Raw genomic sequence first — 25356 nt, 5'->3', positions numbered from 1 at the left:
TCTGGCTTAAACTGTTTTTCATATTTATATGGGGAGCTTCCTAGCCCCTCTGTTCATGCTGTGTATCATGTTCCAGCCTCTCTGCTCCATGATTTCTATTTCTTTCCCCCCTCCTCCCCCTTATACACATGCATGCAAGATAAGCAATTAATTACATTTGTGGAATCCCCTTGTGATCTGCAGGGTGATTTTTTTACAACTGGACTCCAAATTTCCATTTCTGTTTTAGATAATTTACACCTTATACAGACTAAATATATGTAATTCACATAAGGCATGCTGGGACCATAGCAGTTTTCTGGCTTTTACAGATTCTGTCTTAGATTTCATATTTTTGTTTTTTTTTATATGGCTGATTCAATTCAAAGATGCTTCTGATATCAAGAAAATTTCTGAGAACTTTATGAACAGCATTCAACATGAGCAGCTATGTAAACAAATAAACAAACAAGTAGCGCATAAAAGAAAATGACAGTCACACCCCCAAACTGTAGCCGATTGGGAAACTAATATTGCAATATATTTTGCTGAGTCCTAGCTAGTGTACTACTCATGCAAAGTGTAGGACAAGGTTATTAAATATGAGAACATGAAAAGAACATGAAAAGTTCAGTTAGAAGGTAATCCATAAGTAGTTGTATGACTGATTACATGTCATTATCCTAGCAAAGGAAGAGTATCCTGAACAGCTTGAATTTCTATAGGTTTTTTTTATTGTTTTAACTTTATTTTTTATAATGTTACAAGGTACAATTTAAAATTTTAAGTAAAAGATTCTGCAGTTAGAGTAGAAGAATATTATTACTTATTACTTATTATCCATAAAAATGTATTTGGGGCATTTCTCCCTTCATATTAACCAAAGCAAACTATATAGTTCTTACTTATCTGTGGTGTTCAAGAGATGCTACATTAGCAGTGTGTGATTTAGACTGTAAATTTTTTGGAAACTTCAACTTATATATTTTTCAATTCCTGATATCATCTATATACCGAATCTTTTTGTCATCTGCTGTAGCTGATGCAGTGTAAAACTTGTCGTTTAAAAATAGTTCTTTTTTTCTGCCTCCCTATCATTTTATTGTCACGAGTAATGACAAGCATCTGGAAGAAACCTATAAAAAAAACCCCAAAAAAACACAACCTCTGTTTACATACAAGTACCTTAGTAATTAGCAATGAGAAGAGATGCAAAGAAAAGACAAGATTGTGTGACTACAGTCAGAATGCTGACATGGTAGTAGCATGTTTTCAGTTCAGCTCATTTACTTGCTCAAAGATGATGCAGCTTTCAAAACAATAGAGTAGTAATAACTAAAATAAATAAACTTTACAGCTAAAGTGACTTGGAAGCTTTTCTGTCTCATGATTTATAATAACTTTTAAAGCTTCTACTTGTAAGGGAGAGGGTAATGATATTTATACCAGGATTTCATTCTTGGACACTGATTTGATACTTACATCTTCATGTCAGCCTCTGGCTTATATGTAGGGAACACCTCTCCCTTCCACATGAAGAAATATAGAAGGCATTCAGTGTTCTGCCACTTCATGAGCCTCATCCACTGAAATAAATGGTATTGGGATAGATCGAGACTGTCCAGCTTCTGAGAATGTAGGGAGTCATGCATCCTATAGGCTGCACTGGTTAAGCTATGGGTCATGCACTGCATGGATGCTCCCTCCTTACTGTTCTTTGCAGGTACCTCCATCCCCAACACTGCACTGGTCACTCCCCCGCTGTTGCTTTGTCCCTGTGCCAGTGTGATACTTCTCCTACACTGCTGCAGTGCCTGCCTTTGTGAGCAGCTCCCCACACTACTGCCCCTTGCGCATTTCCCACTCTCCCCACTGCATGCAGTTTGGACTTGCCCTCACCTTGCTACACTATACTGCCCTGCCCTGCCCTGCCCAGCACCTTGGGGCAAAGGGAAGAAGTGGTAGCTGAAGAAAGGATGGAGAGCCCAGAGACACTGGCTGTTGGAGCAATGGGAAGCAGCAGCTGAGTGAGAATCTGGGAGCTGGAATTTAAACCCTCATAGGTTGCATGTGTCCCTTAAAGGGCCAGTTGGACAGCAGTGGGATAAATTTATCTCTGTGCCTCACCCAGCTCTTGTGTTGTAGAACTTCCAATGAATGTTACATTCTGTAGCTTTCTGAATACCAGCCGTTAAAAGGGATGACGTCTTTGTTAAAGTCACTCTGCTGTTGGTAAAACTAGTTCAGTAGAACCTGGATCGCTTGTATCTAGGTGTTTTGCAGCCCATTTAATTTGCAGTGGGTTACCAATTTAAGTATGAGCTGCTCAGCTGTGTGCTGCAGCTTGTGTTTCAAAGCCTGCCCCTTTTATCACCTGGAGCTCATCAACAATCCTATGCAGCTGATAAGAAAAGACATGCCCTTTGTAATAATAAAAGCTGTTGAAAATGGCAGGAGGATGTCAGTGGTCCTACACAGCTATTTGATGGAGCTCTGTCTGCTCCCAGTAACTTTGTAAACCCTCATCTTTGCAAGGAGGAGAGAGGGAGTTTGTGAAATATCCAGGGTAGTGGCAGTTAAGTAACTAGATCAGCAGCTTATCCTGCAAAAAGATGCTGCTTTGGTTTGCACTTGGCTCCCACTTGTCTGTTGTCTAGGCAAACTCCCCCCTTTTTTTTCTAAATTAGCCCATTGTAAAATCATAATGTAGACAGTGAAAGTTGTGAAAACCCTACCTCAGCCATTTTCAGTATGTTTAAAATACATACAGTTTTCTTTGTGCTATGGTTTTCATACAGTTAGCTAATATACTTTAAAAACAAAACACACATGATAAAGATTTACTAATTGTCAGGTCTGGAAATGTCTCTCTAAATTTAGGTTCTTTAGAATGATTTTGTGGGTTCCTTTACTGGCTAGATACGTGGTATATACCTAAAACGCACCATAATGGCACAATAACAAAAGATCAGCATGCCGATGACAGGATGGTAGTTTCAAATTTTAGCAGTTTCATAAATTACCTTGACAATTAGCATTAGGTATTTAATCTGTTGCCAGATTACCAGCATGTAATCAGAATGTAGCAAAAGTCATGTTGAAAATGTTATACTTCCTAATGACTCTTGCAGCTGCGATGCAACTACTGCGATACAATGAGGAGAATATTCCACAGAAGCATATTTTAGTAGTCTCAGGGCTTATTGCCATACAGATTTGCCAGTATAACTGTAACACTAAAGGTAGAGTTTTTCTGTTAAATTTCTGTGTTACTGAACTGTTATAGAACTATAAAATCTTGGAGGACTAGAAGAGACCTTGGAAGGTTATCTCGTCCAACCCCCTGCTCAAGATAGGAGTATTACTGTCTAAACCAGGGATGTTCAACTCTCTACATGTGAGTCGGATCTGGTCTGTGGCATGTTGTCATCTGGCCTGCAGGGTTCCCCATGACTCTGGAAATTTGACAGTGGGAGAGTAATACCACTGCTCCCCTGCTGCCAAATTTCTAGACCTCTGGAAAATCCCAGGCCCTGCACGCTAGATCAGGTGCTAAGGGACAGTGCTGGGCCCCAGGGCCTGATTCCTACCCAAGACCCCGTGGAACTCAGTCTGGCCTGTGAACTGGCTCCATACTACTCATCTGGCTCATGGGGCCAAAAGCTTGAGCACCACTGTTCTGGACAGATGTTTGTCTAAACTGCTCTTAATAACTTTCAAGGATGAAGATGTCATCTAGGTATCTTATTCCAGCACCTACCTTACAGTGAGAAAATTTTTAATATCAACCTCTGTGATATACAGAAATTCCTTTGTTGCATTATTTCTTGTCCTGTCTCCTGTGGCTACAGAGAATAGTCTCACACCACTTTCTTTATAGTCATCCTTCAGATATTTGAAGACTGTAAACAAAGTACCTCCCCCTCTGTCTTCTCTTTTCCAGGCTAAGTAACCTCAGTTCTTCCAGACTTTTAAGTCATAATTCCTAGGCCTCTAATCATTTTTGTTGCTCTCTGCTGGACTCCTCCAATTTGTCCACATCTTTCTTGAAGATTAGTGCCAAAAGCTGAACACAGAGTACCAGGTGAGGCCTCACCAGGGCCGAATAAAATGGAAGAATTGCTGCCCTTAAGTTGCAAGTGACAGTCTTGTTTATGCAGCCCAGTGTGCTGTTGGCTTTTTTTTTAAAGCAAGCACACACTGGCTCATTCACTTTATGATCCCCTACATCCCTCTGGGTCGTCTTCTGTAGCACTGCAGCCTACTCAGTTGTCCCCAGTGTGTATTGGTGTGTGTGATTGTTCCATCCTAAGTGCAGGACTTGTATCCAAGTAGCATATTTTGTCATTTAAAAATACATTATTTAAATGCTGTAGTACTGAACTGAGCAAAATACTAAATGAGGTTAGTAAAGATAAGTATGATAGTGCCTAAATACACTCTGTAGCATGGTTGTCTGGCATTAATAGGTGCTGTCAACATGAAGCTTAAAAATTGACATAATTTGACATTGCAGATTTTCACATAATTTATTAAGGTACTTGCTAGATCTTCTGTCAGTACCCTTTTGGATGTTGTAGTAACCTGTTTGGATGCCTGTTTATCTGCTGTTACAACTTTGTTATGTGATGCACCCTGGCACAATTCCACAGACTAAAAATAACATCTCAGTTTCTTCTTGTTTGAGTACAAGCTCTAGGTTTCTTGGCTTTTTAAAGAATTTGTATTAGTTTGTTTATAATGAAATTGTCAAGATGAAAAAATATCAGAACCATAATGAGTAGAGATATTTGGCATTTGCTGATCAATGTTTTCATAACTTTGCAGAATTGAAGATGCTGATACTTCTGAAAGAAGTGCAAATGAAGAAAATGGGGAAATATCAGAGGGAGAGCAGCCTCAAAACAAGCACAGCCGGCACAAAAAAAAGAAACACAAACACCGAAGCAAGCACAAGAAACACAAACATTCTTCAGAAGAAGACAAGGACAAAAAACATAAACACAGGCACAAGCATAAGAAACATAAACGGAAAGAGGTTGTTGATGCCTCTGATAAAGAAGATGGACCAGCAAAAAGAACTAAAATTGATTTTTTAGCTCCACTAGAAGATTTGGAGAAACAAAGAGCATTATTAAAAGCTGAACTTGAGAATGAATTAATGGAAGGAAAAGTCCAATCTGGGATGGGGTTAATATTACAAGGTTATGAGTCAGGTTCTGAAGAAGAGGGTGAAATCAATGAGAAAGTACGAAATGGGAATAGATCTACAACTAAATCATCAAACACAAAGGGGAAATTAGAGCTTGTGGACAATAAAACTAATTCAAAGAAAGGAAGTAAGAATACTGAAACAAAAGAGCGGACTAGGCACCGATCTGAAAAAAAGAAAAGCAAAGTAGGAGTTGATGGAGTCAAAGAGAAAACAACTAGAAGCAAGTCAAAAGAGAGGAGAAAATCAAAAAGTCCACATAAAAGAAGTAAGTCCCAAGATCAAACAAGGAAATCAAAGTCTCCAACGCTTAGAAGGCGGTCTCAAGAGAAAAATAGAAAGTCTAAATCTCCCCCAGAGGATAGGAATAAAGCGGATGAAAAAAATAAATCTAGAGATCGCAGAAAGTCTCCAGTGGTAAATGAAAGCAAAAATAGAGATCGTGGCAAAAAATCTAAATCCCCAACAGAACTAAGAGACAAATCCAAAGACAGAAGATCACGGTCCAAAGATAGGAAATCAAGGAGGTCAGAGGCTGAGAAAGAAAAGAAGCCTATTAAATCTCCTTCTAAAGATGCTTCTTCAGGAAAAGAAAACAGGTCTCCTAGAAGACCTGGTCGTAGCCCTAAAGGAAGAAGCTTATCTCCAAAACGTGAAAAATCAAGAAGAAGTAGATCTCCTCTCCTTAATGATCGTAGATCTAAGCAGAGTAAGTCTCCCTCTCGGACTCAATCTCCAGGTAGAAGAGCAAAGAGCAGATCAGCAGAAAGAAAGCGACGAGAATCAGAAAGGAGGCGTCTTTCTTCTCCCAGGTAAATTTTAATTTTAAAAAGTTGAAAACCTCTAATGAATTGCATTATAATATGACATGCACAAATAAGTGCTAAAATTAACTGTTTAGAACTTTATAAGTATCTGTAAAAATGTCATTATTAACTTGTTGGTAGTGCCTGTTAATATCACACCCATAGAAAATGTTTTTTTGTTTTCTTGACTGCCAGATCTGCAAACCCAGCTTGGGATCTGGGAGTCGGACAGGGTGGCTCTTATGGTGCATGCATCACAACTGGCAACAAAGATTCTGTAGTTAAGTGCTTTATCAGGTTGGGTGGTTTTTTTGGGGTTTTGTTTTGTTTTGTTTTGTTTTTTTAAATCGGTCTCTTGAGCCTAGAATTAGGTTATTCCCTTCTTCCTTGTCTGCGCCTGCCCCAGCTACTTTAGCGGTGCCTGTGTCTGCTCCTTTAGGAACTGCTGCCGCTTCTGCTACTTTCCCTGCCCCAGGCAGCCCTTGTGCTGGCCTCCCTCAACACTCCCAGCAGCATCTTCTGCTGCCAAGTGGGTGGACACACAGGTGGAGCCATGCTTTGCAGCCCGGCGCATCCCCTCCACCCCTCCTGTATTTATGGGGCTGGCAGGAGGGGATATGGAGTGGTCACTGGTGTGTGAGACCCTGCAGGAGCAGCCTCAGCAGTGAAAACTGTCCCTCACTCCCCGGTACAAATCAGGGGTTGGGAGGAAGCAGACAGTGGAAAGAAGAGCACAGCAGAGTGAGGTCCTGCTTCCCCTGCCCTTAAGTGGCACCAGCTAGAGCAGTGATTCTCAACTTTTAGCCTCAAAGCTCTCCTCCAGATCTTTACTGAAATTTGGGTCCATCTCAGTGACTTTCATTTGGGGTGCTCTAAATGTCAGTAAAGATATGGAGGGGACCCTTGAGGATAGAAAAATTGAAAACCAGTGGTACAGAGACAAATCCTTTCCTTCAAGAAAGATGCATTTAGTGTCATTTTTAATGGTACATCTCAGTACTGATATGATTTCCCATGGCAGGGAAATGGAATATGTTTGTGTTTTGAAAAAATATATGCTTTTTTAGGTGCAAGAGTGAAGTGTGCTGCTGATTTTTAATCCAGATGAAAAAGGGTGTGCTCCAGGTATCAGAAGTTTGGGAAGGTTGGATCTGAAGCGGGCCCAGGATCAGTGGCATTGAAATGCTGTTTAAAAGCTACCTTTTGGGGCCAGCCTGTGTTACAGTAGTAATAAGCTCTAGCCTGATTAATTTTAAGGTCCCTTAAAATTGGCTACTGGTCTAGAGGGTAAAAGAATTTCCTTTCACCGAGTATAATTCCTGTTAGTTAGGACACTGATAGGGCAGTGTTTCTACTTTATGGCTTCCACGGGTGTTTGGCTACAATGGAAAAGTGACAGGAAAAGAAAAGGTTGCCTTTGTTCCCTTTTCTCCCCTTGATTTTTGGCTGCTGTGATGAGGTTGATGCCACTATGCTATATTTACAAAAACCTCTTACATTTTTTTAGGGTCATATTTCCTTACAAATGAGGTATGCCTCTATTGCTGCCCATAGTTTTCTCAACAGAAGGAAACCAACGGGTCTTGCCCACAGTGGTGATCTGTATTGCTGCATTTACTAGCCTACATTACACACTTATTCCCAAAAAATCAGCCCTCCAATATTTGGGTGCATGTCTTAAATGGGAATGCTGATTTTTTTTTTTTCCTTTGGAATAGAAACATGGAGGAATAAAAGCATGGAGAGGCTGTGCTGCAGTATGGCTGTTAGTTGCTCTCTGGGATAGCAAGCAAGCAGGATGGAATCCAGTGTTAAGACTTTCACAGCTGCTCTCAATGGCACCAGGTTTTGGCTGAGCAGTCACGTCTCTGGAAAAATCTTTTTTTTTTTTTCTTTGTACATTTTGCCTTCCTTATTTTGGTGAGGGTGTGATATATGAGAAAACACAGTAATTAGCAGTAAGGGAGTACATTTCATTGGAGCTGCACGTAGTGTCTAGTGGCTAGTGTTGGTAAGCAAGGCTGTTATTTGTGCCAAATTAATTTATTCCTTTTTTAAATAGTAGGTAAGCTCTGGTAGGGGAAATCTTGGATTTGTATGCAGTGCAGATTTGCACTAATATTGGTGCACTGGAGGCTGCCCCCGATGGTGGTAATTGTTTAAATCCCCAGGGTTCATGTCTGCACGAAATGTTTATTGCAGAGTAGACTGATAGCTCCACAGCAAATGTCTCACGTCTACACTTGCAGCCCTATTAGGCGGCAGTAAACTAATTAACTCCGCAGCAGAATAGTACTTCTTTTACTAATGAGTAATATCCTGCTGTGGTGTTTTACTCCGCAGCACTGCGTGTGTAGATGCTGGAGGGGCTGTCTGGGGCAGGAGGGTGCTTCAGTGCGGGGGCTGCCTGCCAGCTAGTCCCAGTCAGGTCCTCCACAGTCAGGACCTGACTGTGGAGGACTGGGGCACAGTCAGGCCCGTGCCCCAGTCAGGTCCTCCACAGCACGTTGAGCTGGGTTGGAGCTGGCCTGTCTCAACATGTCAGGCATACATTCAACTGGTGCGCTTAGAAGCAGTAAACTCTGACAGTTATTGCACCAGAGTTTATTGCATTAAATTAATTACTCATGTAGATGCACCCAGTGTTCACCAGATTTTACTAAACACACTCATGTCGTTCCAAATAGTAAAACACTTAATACTGCATTATTACCAGCTCTTCTGACTCTCGCTTTACCATATGTCTTTTCATTTTGTTTTCCCTTTAAACCAGTTTCCAGTTTGTGTGCCGTAACGTTTTCCATATTATGTTTCAAGCACGTTTTAGTACAGTCTGTCAGCTGCATAATTATGCAGCTTTTGACAGGTAGCATAGAGATGAGCTCTCTGTTGAATTACAAGTTTTATAAGAGTTTATAACGGATTATTTAAGCATTATCTTTGACTTTAACTAAAATACACTTAAACATTATTTTAAAATTAAATTTAAACATTAGAAGAGGGGAGTTATTGTTTCATTTTCCATTATATCACCTTACATTAGCATTTCATTACACCATGATACACAGCTGGGTGGAATCAGTACTTCAGTGGGAGACTAACAACAAACTCTTTCATGAGAAATGTGTTGGCAATTCAGGAGGAGGTATGCAAATACCATTCTGTGGAGTATTGTACACTTGACGGTATTAAAGTTCTATCTCCAAATACAGATTGAGGTAACTCTATTTTGCCTACCTAAATTTCCACTGGTTCCATTTGTATTAAATATATTCCCCAGCTACCTTTCATCAAGATAATTGTCATTTAAATCTGAATTGGCTGCTACTTTTTACACTATTTTAGAGTTGAATGACATGATTTCTATATAAGGTTGAATATTACTTTGTAATGTAATGCAACCTCCCTCAATGTACAAGTATGTTCCTGTGTGGCTTGCTTGTGAATATTGCTAAATTTACTTTTTTTGTGTGTAAACAATGCATTTCTCTGTACTGTTGAGAAAAGGATTGAAAACCACGTGTTTTCATACGTTTGCCCAGCAATTCTGTACACACATCAGTGATACGTAGCTGAGATCACTGACACTAGATTAGCAGACAAAAGTTGTATCATTACAAAATAGGTTTCTATATCTTTCAGACGCGAAATATTTTTCTTTAATGATGAAATATAGCAACTAAAACAACCCCCTGACCACAGGCAAAAATGTGTTGAGGAATTAGTAAATCTTCCTTATCTACATTGTGGTAGAGGTGTAAGTATATTTTTCTAAGATTTACTTTTCCTGACCAATTAAAGATTTTGGCAATTACTTCAAACTCTTCTATTTTAGAATTTTGCATTGCATTCCTTACAGGTTGAGACTTCAGTTATTGTTTCAATTCAATTACTGGCGTCAATTTCTGTTTTTTACACAATTCTTAATTTCAAGTGAATCTGTATAAATCAGTGTCAGATGCTGAGTCAGTGTCAGGGGTGGCAATACGTTTTAAGAATGCATTAACATTTCTAGATATTTTCTAAAAATATATTGTCATCAGTTAACTCAAATGATATTTGAGAAAACAACTTTCTGATTACTCATTGTCATTTATTATGATACAGTCCCCATGATGATGGTCAAAGCAAGGTGAGGGCTGGTCAAAGTGTGTTCTCAAAATGAAAATGGAAGCTAAAGTGGTTGCTCAGGTTCCTCAAGCCTAAATTTGAGTTGTTTTCATTTTTCTTCTCTGGATTCTAACATTTTGGTGTTTGTATTTCTATTTCAATACCATTGTTTAAATTTAAAAAGATATCATTGTTAACTCAAGGCCTAAACTCAGATTTAGTAGAGAGCTACTTCTTAGTTCTCTGGTAGTAATTAAAAAGCTGTGTTGGCAGAACCATCCTGTACTTAGACCTGTGTCAGTGCAGGTATTTTCATTCGTGAGGGGAGACATACAAGGAGTGAAGCCAGCACAGCAGCGTACTTACCCTTCCCTGCCCCAGAAGCCCATTTGTTTGCACCTCACTTGCAGTAAATTTTTCAAGTGAGATTTTAGAGGAAATAATGGTGTCTTCCATTTTTCTGATTTTTACCACTTTTTTTCTTAATTTCAAGGACACGACCTAGAGATGATATCCTGTCTAGACGCGAGAGATCAAAAGAAACCAGTCTTCCCCGATGGTCCCCATCTAGAAGAAGGTCTAGATCTCCCATCCGAAGGCGATCTCGCTCACCACTGCGACGTAGCCGATCTCCAAGAAGGAGGAGTAGGTCTCCTCGGAGGAGGTAAAAACAATTCTGCCATCTTTCTTGTGCATAGTATATAGATCTTTTTCATGTATGCAGATTGTATAACAGACTATTATATGTCTTTATTAGCTTATCTTTAAAAATCTCACAGATTTCCTCCCATTGCCCCAACAAATTGTGCAGTAGCACAGTCTCCAACTCACCTTATCCTGCTTTCAGATGTTAAAGAAGGATAAGAGGGTAAAGTGCTTAATGCTTTCTTGCTGAAGCTTACTTTTTAAGAAGGTTGTGTGTTGTATAGACTGAAATCTATAAATACAAATCAAGCATAAGTCAAAACTAACTAATCCAGTCCTGTCATCTGTTTCACTGACACTTTTACAATATTGTTCTTGCATTTAACAGGGACAGAGGTCGAAGAAGTCGGTCTCGTCTGAGAAGGAGGTCCAGGTCACGGGGTGGTCGTAGACGTAGGAGTAGAAGCAAAGTTAAAGAAGATAAATTTAAAGGGAGTCTTTCTGAAGGCATGAAAGCTGAGCAGGAATCCTCATCAGATGAGAAGTAAGAATATATTCTTATGTCTGACTTAATGGGAGAATGTAATAATACTAATTTTTATGGCAGTTAGAGTCTCAGACTATTGCCTAATTTCAGTACAAGTCTTTATGATTAACTTGTTTGTGCTGATCAGAATCTTTTTTGCAGAAATAAAGAAAATGGGAAAAATGTCTGAAGGGAAGAGGGGGGATGGGTTCAGTCTCATTGAAGTCACTTAGTGTCTCTGTACCTCAGTTTACTTGCTTGAGAAAACATTGATCATAGCACAAGTGTAAGGCTCAATAAATATTTATAAATTGTTTTAGACACCCCAGTTTAACAGTATATATTGTTTTGAATCAACACTATGTATATAGTTATATTTAGCATGCAAATTTTCTAGGAAAAGAAGCCAAGCTGAAAATCTACACGCTTTTGATTATTCTGCTCTTAATATTTTTCAGTCCTTTGCCAGTAGTGTTCAGTTTGAATTCAAAAATATAAAACACAGAATGTCTAAATATGATGGCAGAGAATAAACTTCCTTAAGGAGCCTCAGATAACCTAATTCTTTGATTTGACAATTCCTTTGTTTTACCTCACAACTGAACAAGTAATAAGACCAAAGAATGAATTTTTTAATGTTCCACTGTTGCTAAAACAAACAAACCTAGGTACTTACCTCCAGGGTATCTTGAGATCTACAGATGTACAGTAGACTTCATTGTTTCAATTGTAAACTCTTTAAAACATCCATAAAGAGCATACATTTATGTTGCTGTATAAATATTAATAATTATCGTCTTAGTCTTGAAGATTTTGATGTAGAAGAAGAAGATGAAGAAGCACTGATTGAACAGAGAAGATTACAGAGGCAAGCAATTGTTCAGGTGTGTGATTGTGATTAATGCTCAGATTACTGAAATTGATTGTTTGCCTACATCATTGGTGGCCATCCCTTTTTGCTGGCATTACACAAGTTAAGTCTTGACCTTCCAAGAGTGCCTCTCTGATCCCTGTGCCCCAGAGGTGTACCCAATATGTGTTTGTGCCCTGGTGCACCAGAATGAAGGGTTTCCCTGTTCTGGCTGAGTAGAGTGGGTGCAGGATACTGTTGCAAGAGAGGTCTGAGCACCAAAAGCCAAGTTAACCTTTTACTTGGCACCACAACTGCTGAAATTTTAAATGGCAGATTTAAATCCAAAGCCCAGAATTCTGTAGTGGCTGCCAGACCAGGAAAGGGTTAACCTGGCTTACAGTAGTTACACTCAACACCACCTTTCTGCATCCAGCACTTCAGCCTCTTTATTGAGCCTGCCTGGGGCTTGCCACATCTAGGTAGCTGCCTGTGTCATATCTGGCATGTGCGCTATGGATTGGCCACCCTTGGCCTACATTATAGACTGTTATGTGTTCTTAATTCTTTTAAGTAAGATTTGTGTAATGAAAAATGTCATGATCTCCACTTATGCTAATGAAATTAAGGTTGTCAGAATCTGACACTTATTTTTCATTATGGTTGTGAAATACTGTTTGGATCAAAACTTTACATCTGTGTTACAAAAACAACCTAGTCCAAGTGAGTCATTTTTGTTGCACTGGGTATGCTTTGGCATATGTATACTGTATAGCCATAAAATTCTATAGCAATAGTTGTATCAAAACACACAAAGCTTTTTCAAAGATTTTTTTTCTTAATGGAAAGCTTTCTTAATGGAAAATGTAAGTATGGTACTTTATGAGGAAAAAAAAAACAAATCTCAGAAGCAGTATACCTCAAAACAAAACATTATACCTCAGAAAACAAAAATACCTTAGCTGCCTTCAGAAACATTGCTGACCAAAACCCTGAAATCAGGCAAAACCTAATTAAGAAAAAACAGTTTGTAGTGTGTTTAAAGGCTCACTAGATTCAGACTATGGTGGCTCGTCAGGGGGTTCAGATTCCAAAGAGCTGAGCCTTGAAAATGGCTAACAAGTTGTTGCTAAGTTGGTTGAGCTTCCAGGAAAGTGTAGAGAGTAATAGGGAGGTCACTTCTGTAGCATCCCTATGCCATTCAAGATACGAAAAATCTTAGTTTTACAAACATGTACACAGTGAATGACTAGAGACATCTGATTGCAGTAAACTGAAATCTTCCTGTTCAAATACTAAAATTGAAATAAAGCCACTTTACCAGTTTTCTGCACTTCCAAACTAATATGGAAAGGTCATATTCATATAAAATGTTGAATATTGCAAGCCGTATTTCATTACATAGGGGACCAAATTTATATTGCTAATACGCTTAATATTGGTATTTTATCAAACACAAATAAATAGCTAAGCTTGCTTTTAGCTTCACTATACCAGGTCTTACAAAAATTTGAATACATCTAAATGCCTGAACAGAGATTTCTGAAGGATTCAAAATCAGATTTTAGACTTTTTTTTTTTACTGTTGTTTCCTCTAGGGCTGTAAATATTAAAAAAAATATATATTTGTTTAACCTCCTCTAATTATATCAGTTAAATGATTAACTGATAACACGGCAGTTCGGACACAGCCACTGCTGAGAGCTGTTCCTGGCTCCCAGAGCCCTTTGACTGCTAGGAGTAGGGGAGGAGGCAAGCCCAAGCCAGACAGCACAGCCCACCTGAAGTCCTGTGCTGGGAAGGAAGGAGCACCATTCAGCTTTCCTTCCCCCACCACTACCCCCTTACCTGCCAGACCTGCACCTGCCCCAAGCTAAAGGATAACTGGTAAGCTAACTGGTTATCACTGCACTTATTGGTTAAACAATTAATTGTTTAACCTTTTACATCCCTAGTTTCCTCTTAGATTACATTTTCTTAAAACAAATTTCTTACCTTATCCAGCAGACAATATACTGTTTTTAGAATTCAAATTAAGTGTAAATATAACATTTAAATCAAATATGAGCCATTTAAATTAAATTTAAAACAACATATTAACCAATATATAGACTATATTGAGGGTTGTGCTAAACCAGAATATTGGGAGTAACATGATAACATTTCTTTGCAGAAATATAAGTACTTGACTGAAGACAGTAACATGTCTGTGCCATCTGAACCAAGCAGCCCTCAAAGTAGCACGCGTAGTCGCTCAAATTCACCAGATGACATCTTAGAACGAGTGGCTGCTGATGTTAAGGAGTATGAACGGGAAAATGTTGATACATTTGAGGCCTCTGTAAAAGCGAAACACAACCTCATGACAGTTGAACAGAATAATGGTAAGAATCTGAAATTGGATACTATAATGTGATATTAGAGGTTTGAAGGAGAGCATTGCAACAAGCACAGACTGCAAAAATTGTAAATAAGTTACCCTAGAATGCCATAAAACTGAAAACTTCTTGAAGATTAAAATACTTTTCCAAAGAAGATAGTGTAAATGGGAGGACTGTTTTCAGCATTGCTAGCAGTTTAAGCAATTAGTGTTTTGAACTGTGAGAACATATGTGGATGCCTTTCTATTGTAGTTTAATTTTATATCTTTAAAGTATTTTTAATTAATGTTCTTATGAAACTTTCTATTTAGCAAACCTTGAGTCATTTTTGCTTTGTGAATTTTTTAAGGAATAGTTGTCACTGAGGAGCATACACCTCTGAATATTTAATTGTTGCAGCAAAGCCAGAATGGACTTATGGCATGGTTGTAAGGGTTTTGCCCCCTGTACAAAATGATTGCTATCATGGCATGAAGGATTCGTTTCCTCCTTTCCTCTGAAAATAATTATAATAGTATTATATAAATATAGGACAAAATCCTGTTGTGTGGTGCAACAAAGGGAATAAAGAGTACGTGTCTGGTGCATTCTGTGCTATTGAAAATGTTCTAATTAGGGCTATAGAGAAGAACTTGCTCATCTGATCACGAGCACAGTACACCTCAACTTGCTCCAAGTGGTAGTCAAGTAGTTAGACTCAAGGCACACCTCAGAAAATTCCAGCTCTTAGTTTTCACTCATCTTTTGACTATGGAAAAATAATAAGAGCAGTTTTTCTGCTGCAGAGAACCTAGAAAGACCATAACAGGTCAGATTGTTTTTACACAGCGGAGTCCTATTTGAAATCTCTGGATTTATCTTGTAAATCTTGTAGGTGTTTACACCCCTAACAATGTTTCATATTGCTTGGCACCACAGGTGTCACAGAACCCTGGTTGAGAATCACTGTATTAATGGTATTAACCTCCAGCTCACAGGACCATGTCACCTGGCCTGTGGGGCTCCCCGTAGGTCTGGAAATGTGTCAGTCTTAATTGCCATGGTTCTGGAAGCTGTGGCAATTAACACTGCCACTGCTCCCCTACTGTTAAATCCCCAGACCTGTAAGGGAACCCCAAGTGCCAGGCTGCATGGGCCAGAGGTGGAGCCACCACTGGTCTAAACCAAAAGGATGAAACTACAGACTGAGATAGTATGAAGGTTAAGTAGCTTACTGATTATACTATAAGTTGCAGCAGTGGCATGGAGAAGCATGTCATACTTAGCCTCTTAAGTCACAGAAGACACCTCTTTGGGGAGGTGGTAAAACTATTTTGTACTGAAACTATAAGCTAGTGTACACCATAGGGCTTCCTAAAATAATCCAGAAAAGATTTTGCCCTTCTGTTAAGCTAGAGAGAAAACCTTTCTACTTGTTCTTCATCCACTTCAACACACGTGTATTAGGGGCTACATAGCAGGATTTTTCCTGTATTTGCTTGCAGTCCAGGCAGGTGTCATTTTTACCATATAGTAGCCGTTTTTATAAAAGTGCTTCAGAAAGTGCTTCAGTGAGTTTTCTAACATCTGATTAAAAGGGTTTGTTTTTGTTTGATGGGGGGGTGGGGGGGGGCATTTTTTCCCCTCAGAACTAGATCCACTTGTTTGATTTGCTTATTCGCAGAGATTTACTGTGTGTTTACTATGGTGTTCACATTCAGGAGCTTGATCAACTTCATGAAATATTCAAACCCAAAAAATCCAAGTTTGCTAAATGGAAAAGCTCAGTAATAGGATTTATTATAGCTCCCCAGTATGGTTATTTTGCACAGTACACAAATAAATTAAATACTAAAGAACAATAAAATATTGTATAATATTTCACAGTATACAACTAAAAAAAAAATTAGGAAAGGACAGTGTATCTCTATGGTACGCAACCTATTTAAGTTGCACCAAATTGCTGAATCAAGGATAAGCTGCTTAGCTATCTACTATGATTTTTACTTTGAAGGGTGTTGCTTTTTTACTCAGCTAAAGCTCATCAATGTCTTTGCATAGCTGATCAGAGAAATGGTGACTTCTGAAATATAAGCCACAGCAAATGGGTGGAACATCTCAGTGGTCCTGTGCAGCTGTTAGCTGTGGCTTTGTTAAGCCTCCAGATACTTTGCAGACACTAATCTTTGAAAGGGAGTCGGATACCTAACCCTGCAAAGAATCCAGGTTCTACTGAAGTGTCTCTTACAATGCAAAGATTAGGAGTATTTCTGTTTAAAATTCTAGAAACAAAACTGAAAGCCATTTTAAAAAGACTGTTTTCCTGCATGCAAGAATTGGTTTTGTTCTGTATTGTTTCCCTTAGTGGTGGGAGCATGAAGAGCTACCAGAGGACTAAAAACCTGCCCTGGTCTAAATATGGAATGTAATAATGAAAAATGCCAAATTGAGAGAGAATTTTTTTTTCTTTAGGTGGGCATCTAAAGTATTTACTTTTATGTGTATATGTTTTGTATAAACTCAATTTTGTGATTATTTATGGTGCAAATAAGGGCTTAACAGGAGTGGGCAAAATAGTGCCTGTGGGTTCAATCTGGGCCACAGCCCATGGCTGCCCCTGTAGCACTCTCCATGGGGCTGAGCCCCACCCACTCCTACTGGGGCAGCTCATGCCATACTCCCACCTGTGCCTGCTGGCCCAGGCCCCAACCAGTGTGCGCTGCTTCCTCTAGGGCTATTCCTGGTGCTGCTCCACCCCCTTTACCTCTAGCTGGAGCTGCCTGGCTGAAACTCCCCCTGCCACCCCCACCCAGAGTGGCATAGCAGAGGTAGGGGCAGGAGGAGGAGCCACTGCTGGAGATGAGGGGAGCAGAGGAGCACCCAGCCAGCTGCAGCAGGAACAGCTCTGCCAGAAGCTGTGCGCGCTGGCTGGGGCCCAGGCCAGCAGGGCTGTTTTGCTCCCTTTGCCTTCAGTGGCAGCTCCAGCTCCCAGCTGCCTTGTACCCACTACGCAAGCCCAGCATGATGAGCAGCCCCCTGTGTGTGGGTGGAGCGGGTAGAAGGCAGCCAGGAGCTGGAGCCCTACACACTGAGGCAGAAGCTGCCTGGCTGAAGCATGCCCCCAGCCTGCTCAGAGCGACACAGCAGGAGCAAAAGAAGGAGCCGTCGCTGGAGGTGAGGGGAGCAGAACAGCCCCATTTACCTGTGCCCTGACCTCTGGAGGCAAAGGTAGCAGAGCAGCATGTAGCTGGCTGCAGCTGTACTGGGAACAGCCCTGCCAGAAGCTGCTTGCTGGCTGGGGCTGGAGTTGGGCCAGTGGGAGCGTGGCGCAAGCTGCCCCAGGCCGGGCTCAGCTCTGTATGGAGTGCCATGGGGGTAGCCATGAACTGCACCACCCGGGTGAGCTCTCCTGCACTTGCCTTCTGCCTCTTCCTTCCTCTCACCCCCAGGACCTAGCACTCGGGCAGCTTCCCCCCCTTCCCCCCCGGGCAGAGCATGCAAGGAGTGAATCACAGCCCGGGCCTGGGTCCCAAGCTGTCACCACCCTGTGACCTAGCCCCATGATCCCAGCCTCGCCTGTCCATCCCACTCGAACGCTGTTCCCTACCTGCCTAAAGCAAGTTGTTGCATAGGGGAGGGAGGGTGCTGACCTGGCCACAACAGCTTATCAAAACTTCCTATGTGGCCCTTAGGCCACATAATTGCCCACCCCGGTTTAATATTTAAAACTAATTCCGTGCAATGTAGGCAATTTTAGCAGTAAAGTGAAGAACACTACATGAATTCCTTTTACCTTGGTGCATGGTGGTCTTTGCTTTACAACCTTTGATATTTTCAGTGGATTCTGATGAGGTCGTCTATCTGTAAGAGACAAATGGCTATTACATGAGTTCCCGAAAATGCAGAATTTGGGGATCTGTTGCTAGAGGAAATGAATTCCTTGATGCTGTGAATGGGTTGCCCGTGACTTACTTCGAAAGAGTAAAGCTGTGCTACCGTACTACATTATGAAATAGTTCTAATGTTTTGTCTTCATTAACATGTGCGCTTAATTTTTATATTTCTTTGTTTTTATGTTATCAACATATAAATTGTCTTTGGGACTTTAAAGATGATTAAAAGGTGAGAGGGATAATCTTGCCTACCTTTTTAACATTTTTTTTTAAACAATGTTATTGCAGGTACCATCAACTATCTTACTTTGCCTTGAAGAGTTGCTAGATAAAATAGATATGGAAGAAACTTTCAAAATTACAGTTTGAGGCAGCTTAGGACTTTTACTGTACTACTTCAAGTTTGTCCAAAATGTGATTCTAAGATACACGCTCAGTCAACAGAAACATCTGTAGGAACATGTAGAATACAGCATTTTCTGTTGATGTATGAATTGTTGAAAAGCCATTACATCTAATTCCTCGAGGATGTATTTGCTTAAAAAAAAAAAATAAAAAAACACACAAAAGCTTAAGCTGAGTTTTGTACTTTTAAACAGGTTAGTTATTTTAAAGCATTGCATAAATCAAGTTTTTTAGCTGTGGTAATAAAACTTGGCTATCACATAGTTGCTAGTACCTGAAGTTTTTAATGCTATGTTAAGCAGATTCTTAACACTGGGAAGATAACTGTCACACTGGAATATATGGTTTAGCAGTTGTCTGCTTTTAGTTTGCCTTCATTTTCAAATTGAATAATATAAATTTCCTTTTAAGGTTCAGCTCAGAAGAAACTGTTAGCTCCTGATATGTTCACAGAATCAGATGATATGTTTGCTGCATACTTTGATGTAGGTATTTTTTTTTTAAATCAGAAATAATTTATCCATTCTGTTCACTTTTTGGTAGTAGAGGGTTGCTGTTTAGCAGTTTATGCCTGAACTTGTCCCAGCTAAAGTCTGTATGATTTCTTTTGAAGCTTTAATTAACTCATTGACCCCAGATTCTGAAATTCTTACTAAAGGTTTACTCAAACAAAACTTTCATTCAAGTCAATCGGACATTTCCCTAAATCATGGGTGTCCAAACATGCAGCCTGTGAGATCTTCTGGCCTGCAGACATTACTCCACCTGTGACTAGGATGGGGAGGATCATGGCAGCCAAGTGCCCAGGTGACAGCTCCGGTACTGGAGCCTCAGTAGCACCTCAGGAACAAGCCCGGCACCAGGGCACGTTCCCTCATTAGCAGCTATGGGCCTGTGATACTAGGCTTTATTTCTGCGGTGCTTGTGGGGTTCCAGCACCATAGCTCTTGCACAGGCACTTGTCTGCTGCTGTGGGATCAAGCCATAGTGTTTCTGGGTCTCCAGTACCCACTTGGCTGCCAAGCACCTGAGCGAAAGCTGCTGGAACCCAAGCAGTAGTTCAGGAAGATGGCCACACCACAGCTTGTTCCCATGGCAGTAGCCAAGCGCCTGCCATCCTGGGCTTTTTCCTACTGCATCCCCAGCCAGAGTGGGTGTTGCTTGTGCTGGATCCAGTGTACAGGGGTTTATGGGTCTGATCCAGCTCACCGACCAGTCGCCCCAACACTTATTCAGCCTGTGGGGCCAGGTGAATTTGACATCTGTGCCCTAAATAAATATTTGAGGATTTTTTCCATTGTCAGTATAGGATTTAGGGTAGCTTTTGTGCTTGGCAGAGGAAGTATGAAGTGTGGGGGAAGAAGAAGAATCATCTCTCAGAATTTGTATGAAAGGGCTGTACATTTATCAGGGTGCCCTCTCTATTTCCCAAATGTTATCGTGGTGACAGTATCATGCCTCATGGAAGCAGTAGCAGAATTTTTAGTAACAGACACTTTACAGTAACAAAGCCCTCTAACTTTCAAATGGCCTTGTTCTCCTCATAGGTTCTTTATCATTTCTTCATTTAAAACAAACAAACAAACATGACCTATTCTGGCAGCATTTGGCAACGTACCTCTCAATTTATCTTGCTCTCATGGTTGAAGAAAATAGGATGTGCCTCTCCCTCAGTACAGCATTTAGCAGCTGGTCCTTGCCAGTATTGTCATTTGTTCAATATACTTGTGGTGTTTTTTGCTAAATACTTGCTGTACGCTGCATATTTTTGCAGTTTAGTAGACTAGTTAAGACTTGTTTGCGTTGTTTGCTTTCGTATCTACAACAACATAAGGAAAACTTTTATTTTGCAAATGATAAAATTAATGGGAAGAATTCTATTTTCAAGCTTTCACAAGCATAATAAACAAATAGAGAGGCTTGACTTTTTTAAAGTAATTGGTAAGTGGATGATAGTTTATGGAAAGGAAATAGTTATTTTATTGAAGGTGACTTTATTTTTTGCATTTAATTTGATGTACTTATGTGGTACACGGCTCTAGCTGTCTTACTAGCTCACAATAATGATAGCAGTATCTGTTCTGAATGACTTATTCTCATCTGTCATGCCTTGGTATAGTTATTCTGGGAGCTGGCAAGTAAATGAACAAAGAAGTTCATATGTATCGCAGCACAAAATATCCTTTTTAAAAAATAATTCTGACAATGCAACCTTTTTTATTATTTTTCTGTAACTTCCTAATAATTGTTTAACAACACTTTTATGACATGACTGCAGTATTAAAACTTTTTTCAAAGATGCAGAGAGACCTCAAGCCCGTATATCTATTACACTCATTTGCGTTAGCTATGAAAGCTAAGCACATACAGAAGTTCTGTTAATATTTTTTTCCCTTGTCATATTTGTCAAGCATGAATATTTAGAAGATCCTTTGTCAAATATATTGATCTTTTAGAATAGATGTAATATTTGTATTACGGATGGAAAGATATGTCAGAAAGGGGACAATACATAACTGCAGCTCTTCAGTTAATAAGTAAATGATAAGAGTTTATATTTTTTTCCTTGCATTTTATATTTTACTATAGTTTGTGCTTACTTCATTTCAGAGTGCCCGTCTTAGAGCTGCTGGCTTTGGAAAAGACTTTAAAGAAAACCCCAACCTCAGGGATAACTGGACTGATGCAGAAGGCTATTATCGTAAGTATTTATCACTAATAACATTATTATTGAAATGGGAATGCTCGGTGAAAAGCACCAGATTCAGAAGGTTTGCAAAAATTATTTTGAAATGACATACAACATGCCATCGTTTAAAGGGCACAGTGCACGTGTATAGCTGCTCACAGCTATGTCACTTAATCTACTATTCAAAGCACAGTGAAGTTATTTGCAACCATGATATTTCCCTCCAGAAGGAAAGGGTATCTTATCATACTTGCTATGATCTCTAACCAAGAAAAACAGCATGCAGAGAACATGCATGCCAGTTATGCTGCAATTGTCACCTGGGACTTGGAATGGAAGCATCTTAGTGAGCATGCTTCTTCACTAGTGAATGTTCAAATTATCAGCATTAATGATCAAATTTATCATTTCTTGGAATGATTAATGGTTATAAAACTTCTATTATTTATAAAAGGACCCCTGATCAAACGAGAGCATAGTTCCAGTTATTTCTGTAGAGTACCATAGACTTGACACAGTAGTTAAGTGGCCCCACAATATGTTCTTGTATCTTCTGAGTTACTTGTAAGAAAGACTTCTTTTTGTTGATTATTCTAATTGTTGTGTATTCTTAGCCCAGGATTTCTTTTATAACCATTTTTGTTTTCTCCATCAGGTGTTAACATAGGTGAAGTTCTAGATAAACGTTACAATGTCTATGGTTATACTGGCCAGGGAGTCTTCAGTAATGTAGTGCGAGCCAGAGATATGGCAAGAGCAAATCAAGAAGTGGCAGTTAAAATCATCAGGAACAATGAACTTATGTAAGTTCAGCCAGAACTTGAGATGTATAGCCAACTAATAATCAAATTGTGAAAGTTGTGTCTAATAATAACTTTTCAGTTATAGATTTTGCTTTTTTGAGCGAAGATTTGAACCAAATCCTGAAAGACTATCTCTTCTATCCCTAAGTAGTACCTATCATTGTGCAAAAACAACTGTGTATAAATAGCAGAAAGAGGAGACCTTGCCTACAGTAAATTATTTGCAGCTCTTGAAAGCTGGTGTCCTTTTGAGTTGTGTAAAATTGCGTTAAGTTGTTATCTAGTTTATGAATTAGCATGTCAGTTCAGATTTCAGTATTTGTAGCAATAATATGATTTTAATACTAATTGCTTTTGTTATTTGCTTTGTTTTCCCTGTGAAGAGAAATTAAGATTGTAAAACTTCTATATGCGTTTTGACTTGAGGCTTAATTTTAAACTCTCATTTTATTTCATTATTTAAAGGGAGTTCGTTTGCTAAATCAGAATTCATGAAAATGTCTAATATTAAATAATGCATTGAAATGTTGTCTTTTCCATACATCATATATAAATACAGAAGTTGAAGTTAATGTAGGTGAGCTCAGCATGCAGTTAGTTTCAGCTAAATATTTACTCACCCGTATAGTATAATTAATTGTTGTTTAAATAGTATTTGGTCATTTAGAGAAGGAACTATTCTCTCCATTTACGTGCTGGGGGAGTGGGCAGATTAGAGTTGTGTGGGTGTTTTGAAACATAGACATTTTTTGATTTTCTAGTGCATAGTTGCTGAGAATAATATCAAGAGCTTTTAAATTCCAGAATTATGTCAACCAGAAGAATCTCCAGTTTGATAGTTATCCAGTGAATGCTTATGCTGAAAAATATGTTGTATAGAATTTACTTGGTACCATACTTACGTTTTTATTTTATAGGCAAAAAACTGGTCTAAAAGAACTGGAATTTTTGAAGAAGCTCAATGATGCAGATCCTGATGACAAGTTTCATTGTCTGCGACTGTTCAGGCATTTCTATCACAAACAGCACCTCTGTCTGGTATTTGAACCACTCAGGTAAAACAACTAAATGTACAGAAATAACTATAAAAATAAAAGTAGAGTTAAGTGCTCTTTAATTTTTTTCTACTATTAATTTGAATTCTCCTTTTTAAATTTGAAAGCTTTCCCATTCCGGCTTTACTATGATGGTGAACTTATTTCAGGCCTTTCATTCAGAAACAGCTATAGGGACAGAAAAGGTCTGAAGCATTATCATTTTCTTTGAAATGACAGTGCTAACTTGGTATTTGTTCTCTCTCTCTTCCTTTCTTTTTTTTTTTTAAGGTTACAGGTAGTTTGTGGTTCTATTTATCCTGCGTTCTTCTGCCAATTAGTGATTTTTACTTATGTTCATAGTTCTTTTGGCAGCTGGGCAGGTTCCAGAAGTTTGGAATGCTTTTGCAGCAGTAGCTTGGCACATCTGGGGCTATTGCCTGAGAGTATGCACCTAATAGGACACATTCAGGGAAAAACATCGGGTATAATAATTTGACCTCTCCTTTTTTTCCCTTTCATATAAAGTGGAGTCGATGTGCAGTGACAGGCAGGGTTTTCTGTGTGTTTTATGACAATAGATTTGAGAATGTATACTGAGTAGGGTTTTTGTCCCTTTTCTGTCAGTATAATGAATCTTACGCTTTGTGTGTGTACCATCATTTATTTAACTTTTCCTTGCCCTCTTGGGCTAGAAGGAAGATGCTTGCTTAAGCTGTGTGAGGCTTATGGTGATTTATTTTAGGCTAATAAACCCTGAGCTCAGATTTTTTTTCCCCTTTCTCTAATAAATAGACAGTTGACTAGTTCTCCATAAAACTATGTTCAGGAATGTCTTTATCCTCTAATTCCATGCTCTGTTAATCTTCTCAAAGTTCCTCTCTGCTGATACTTCTCCAAATATTACCCAGTCTGTTTGCTTATACCTAAAATAAGCATGGCCTCCTCAACTTAATTTCCTTCACCTCTTTTAATATTGTCATCATAATAGTTTCCTTTTGCCATGTTTTGCTCCTTAAAGCAGTTTGCACAAAGACAGTGCAGTTGTTGAGAAATGACTGTGGTTGTTGTGCAAAAAAGACAAACAGCATTAACCTTAGCAAAAGGAATTTTTGAGAGTAATCATGGTCATGTCTGTAATTTACAGCTTCCCTTTGCTCTGATTTGGTCAAGAGCTTTCTCTTTCAATGTAGTGCCTCATGACGAGTAAATTTCAAGTTGGTCTGGTATGAGTGGTGCTCTTTTTTCCTAACTGTCCAAGAGAACTTGTTTTTTGTGCATTATACTTGATGTTTATAATGCTAGTATGTTGTTCCCTGTTTAATTATCTGTCTTCATCCTCTTTTTTGTGTATAAAAAAAGTATGAATTTACGAGAGGTACTGAAAAAGTATGGGAAGGATGTCGGTCTCCACATTAAAGCTGTACGCTCCTACAGCCAACAGTTGTTCCTGGCATTAAAACTGCTTAAAAGATGTAATATCCTACATGCTGATATTAAGCCAGACAATATTTTGGTAAGTAACATTTAATTAAAACACTAGAGATAACTTACAGCCAGTATGCAGTGTGCTTCTAAATTCAGAGAATATTAGTTTCAAATTCTAAATTGTGTCTATACCCTGAAAAGCTTTGAATAATATAGAACAGAAATAAAATTTTTAAACATTAAATGACAAACTTACATATCTTTTAAACACATCGTGCTTTCCTTCACTTGTTTTGCTTTAAAGAAATAGACTGCAATGTAAGAAGGCATCCTTTTCTAGAAGAAAGATTTTGAATTTTTTTAGATATGCTTGAAATTAGTCTTTTTTGTGGAGGTTGTTGGCCTTGGTTTCTGGTGTAACTCAGGTTTGCAAATTGTCCCTTGCTTTCTTTTGCTTGCATGATGGAAAAGAAAAAGATTGCTTAGTAGTGGAGGAGAATTCAAGCAGTAGAACAGATGTTTGTTCTGGTCCCCTTGATACATTTGTTTGCTCATGTGGCAGCTTTATAGACTCTCAGTTACTATTAAAACACAGATTTCTTGCCTTCATCATTGT

The 25356-nt window shown here is 39.1% G+C and overlaps 1 protein-coding gene across 9 annotated transcripts in view; it reads left to right on the top strand.

Moving 5' to 3' along the window:
• Nucleotides 1-25356, top strand: part of PRPF4B (pre-mRNA processing factor 4B) — a 38267-nt gene that overhangs the window by 3062 nt on the left and 9849 nt on the right. For all 9 annotated transcript variants that reach the window (XM_025202384.1, XM_025202380.1, XM_025202385.1 and 6 more), the window contains 10 exons: nucleotides 4807-6003; nucleotides 10601-10771; nucleotides 11141-11296; nucleotides 12081-12162; nucleotides 14302-14512; nucleotides 19198-19271; nucleotides 21397-21487; nucleotides 22131-22278; nucleotides 23196-23333; nucleotides 24675-24828. In XM_025202384.1, the coding sequence (XP_025058169.1) occupies nucleotides 4807-6003; nucleotides 10601-10771; nucleotides 11141-11296; nucleotides 12081-12162; nucleotides 14302-14512; nucleotides 19198-19271; nucleotides 21397-21487; nucleotides 22131-22278; nucleotides 23196-23333; nucleotides 24675-24828 (2422 nt within the window). The remainder of the gene's footprint in view (nucleotides 1-4806; nucleotides 6004-10600; nucleotides 10772-11140; nucleotides 11297-12080; nucleotides 12163-14301; nucleotides 14513-19197; nucleotides 19272-21396; nucleotides 21488-22130; nucleotides 22279-23195; nucleotides 23334-24674; nucleotides 24829-25356) is intronic.

The sequence above is a fragment of the Alligator sinensis genome, unplaced genomic scaffold, assembly GCF_000455745.1.
Source record: "Alligator sinensis unplaced genomic scaffold, ASM45574v1 scaffold579_1, whole genome shotgun sequence".
NCBI classification, from domain to species: domain Eukaryota; kingdom Metazoa; phylum Chordata; order Crocodylia; family Alligatoridae; genus Alligator; species Alligator sinensis.
This window is presented reverse-complemented; position numbering and strand designations above follow the sequence as displayed.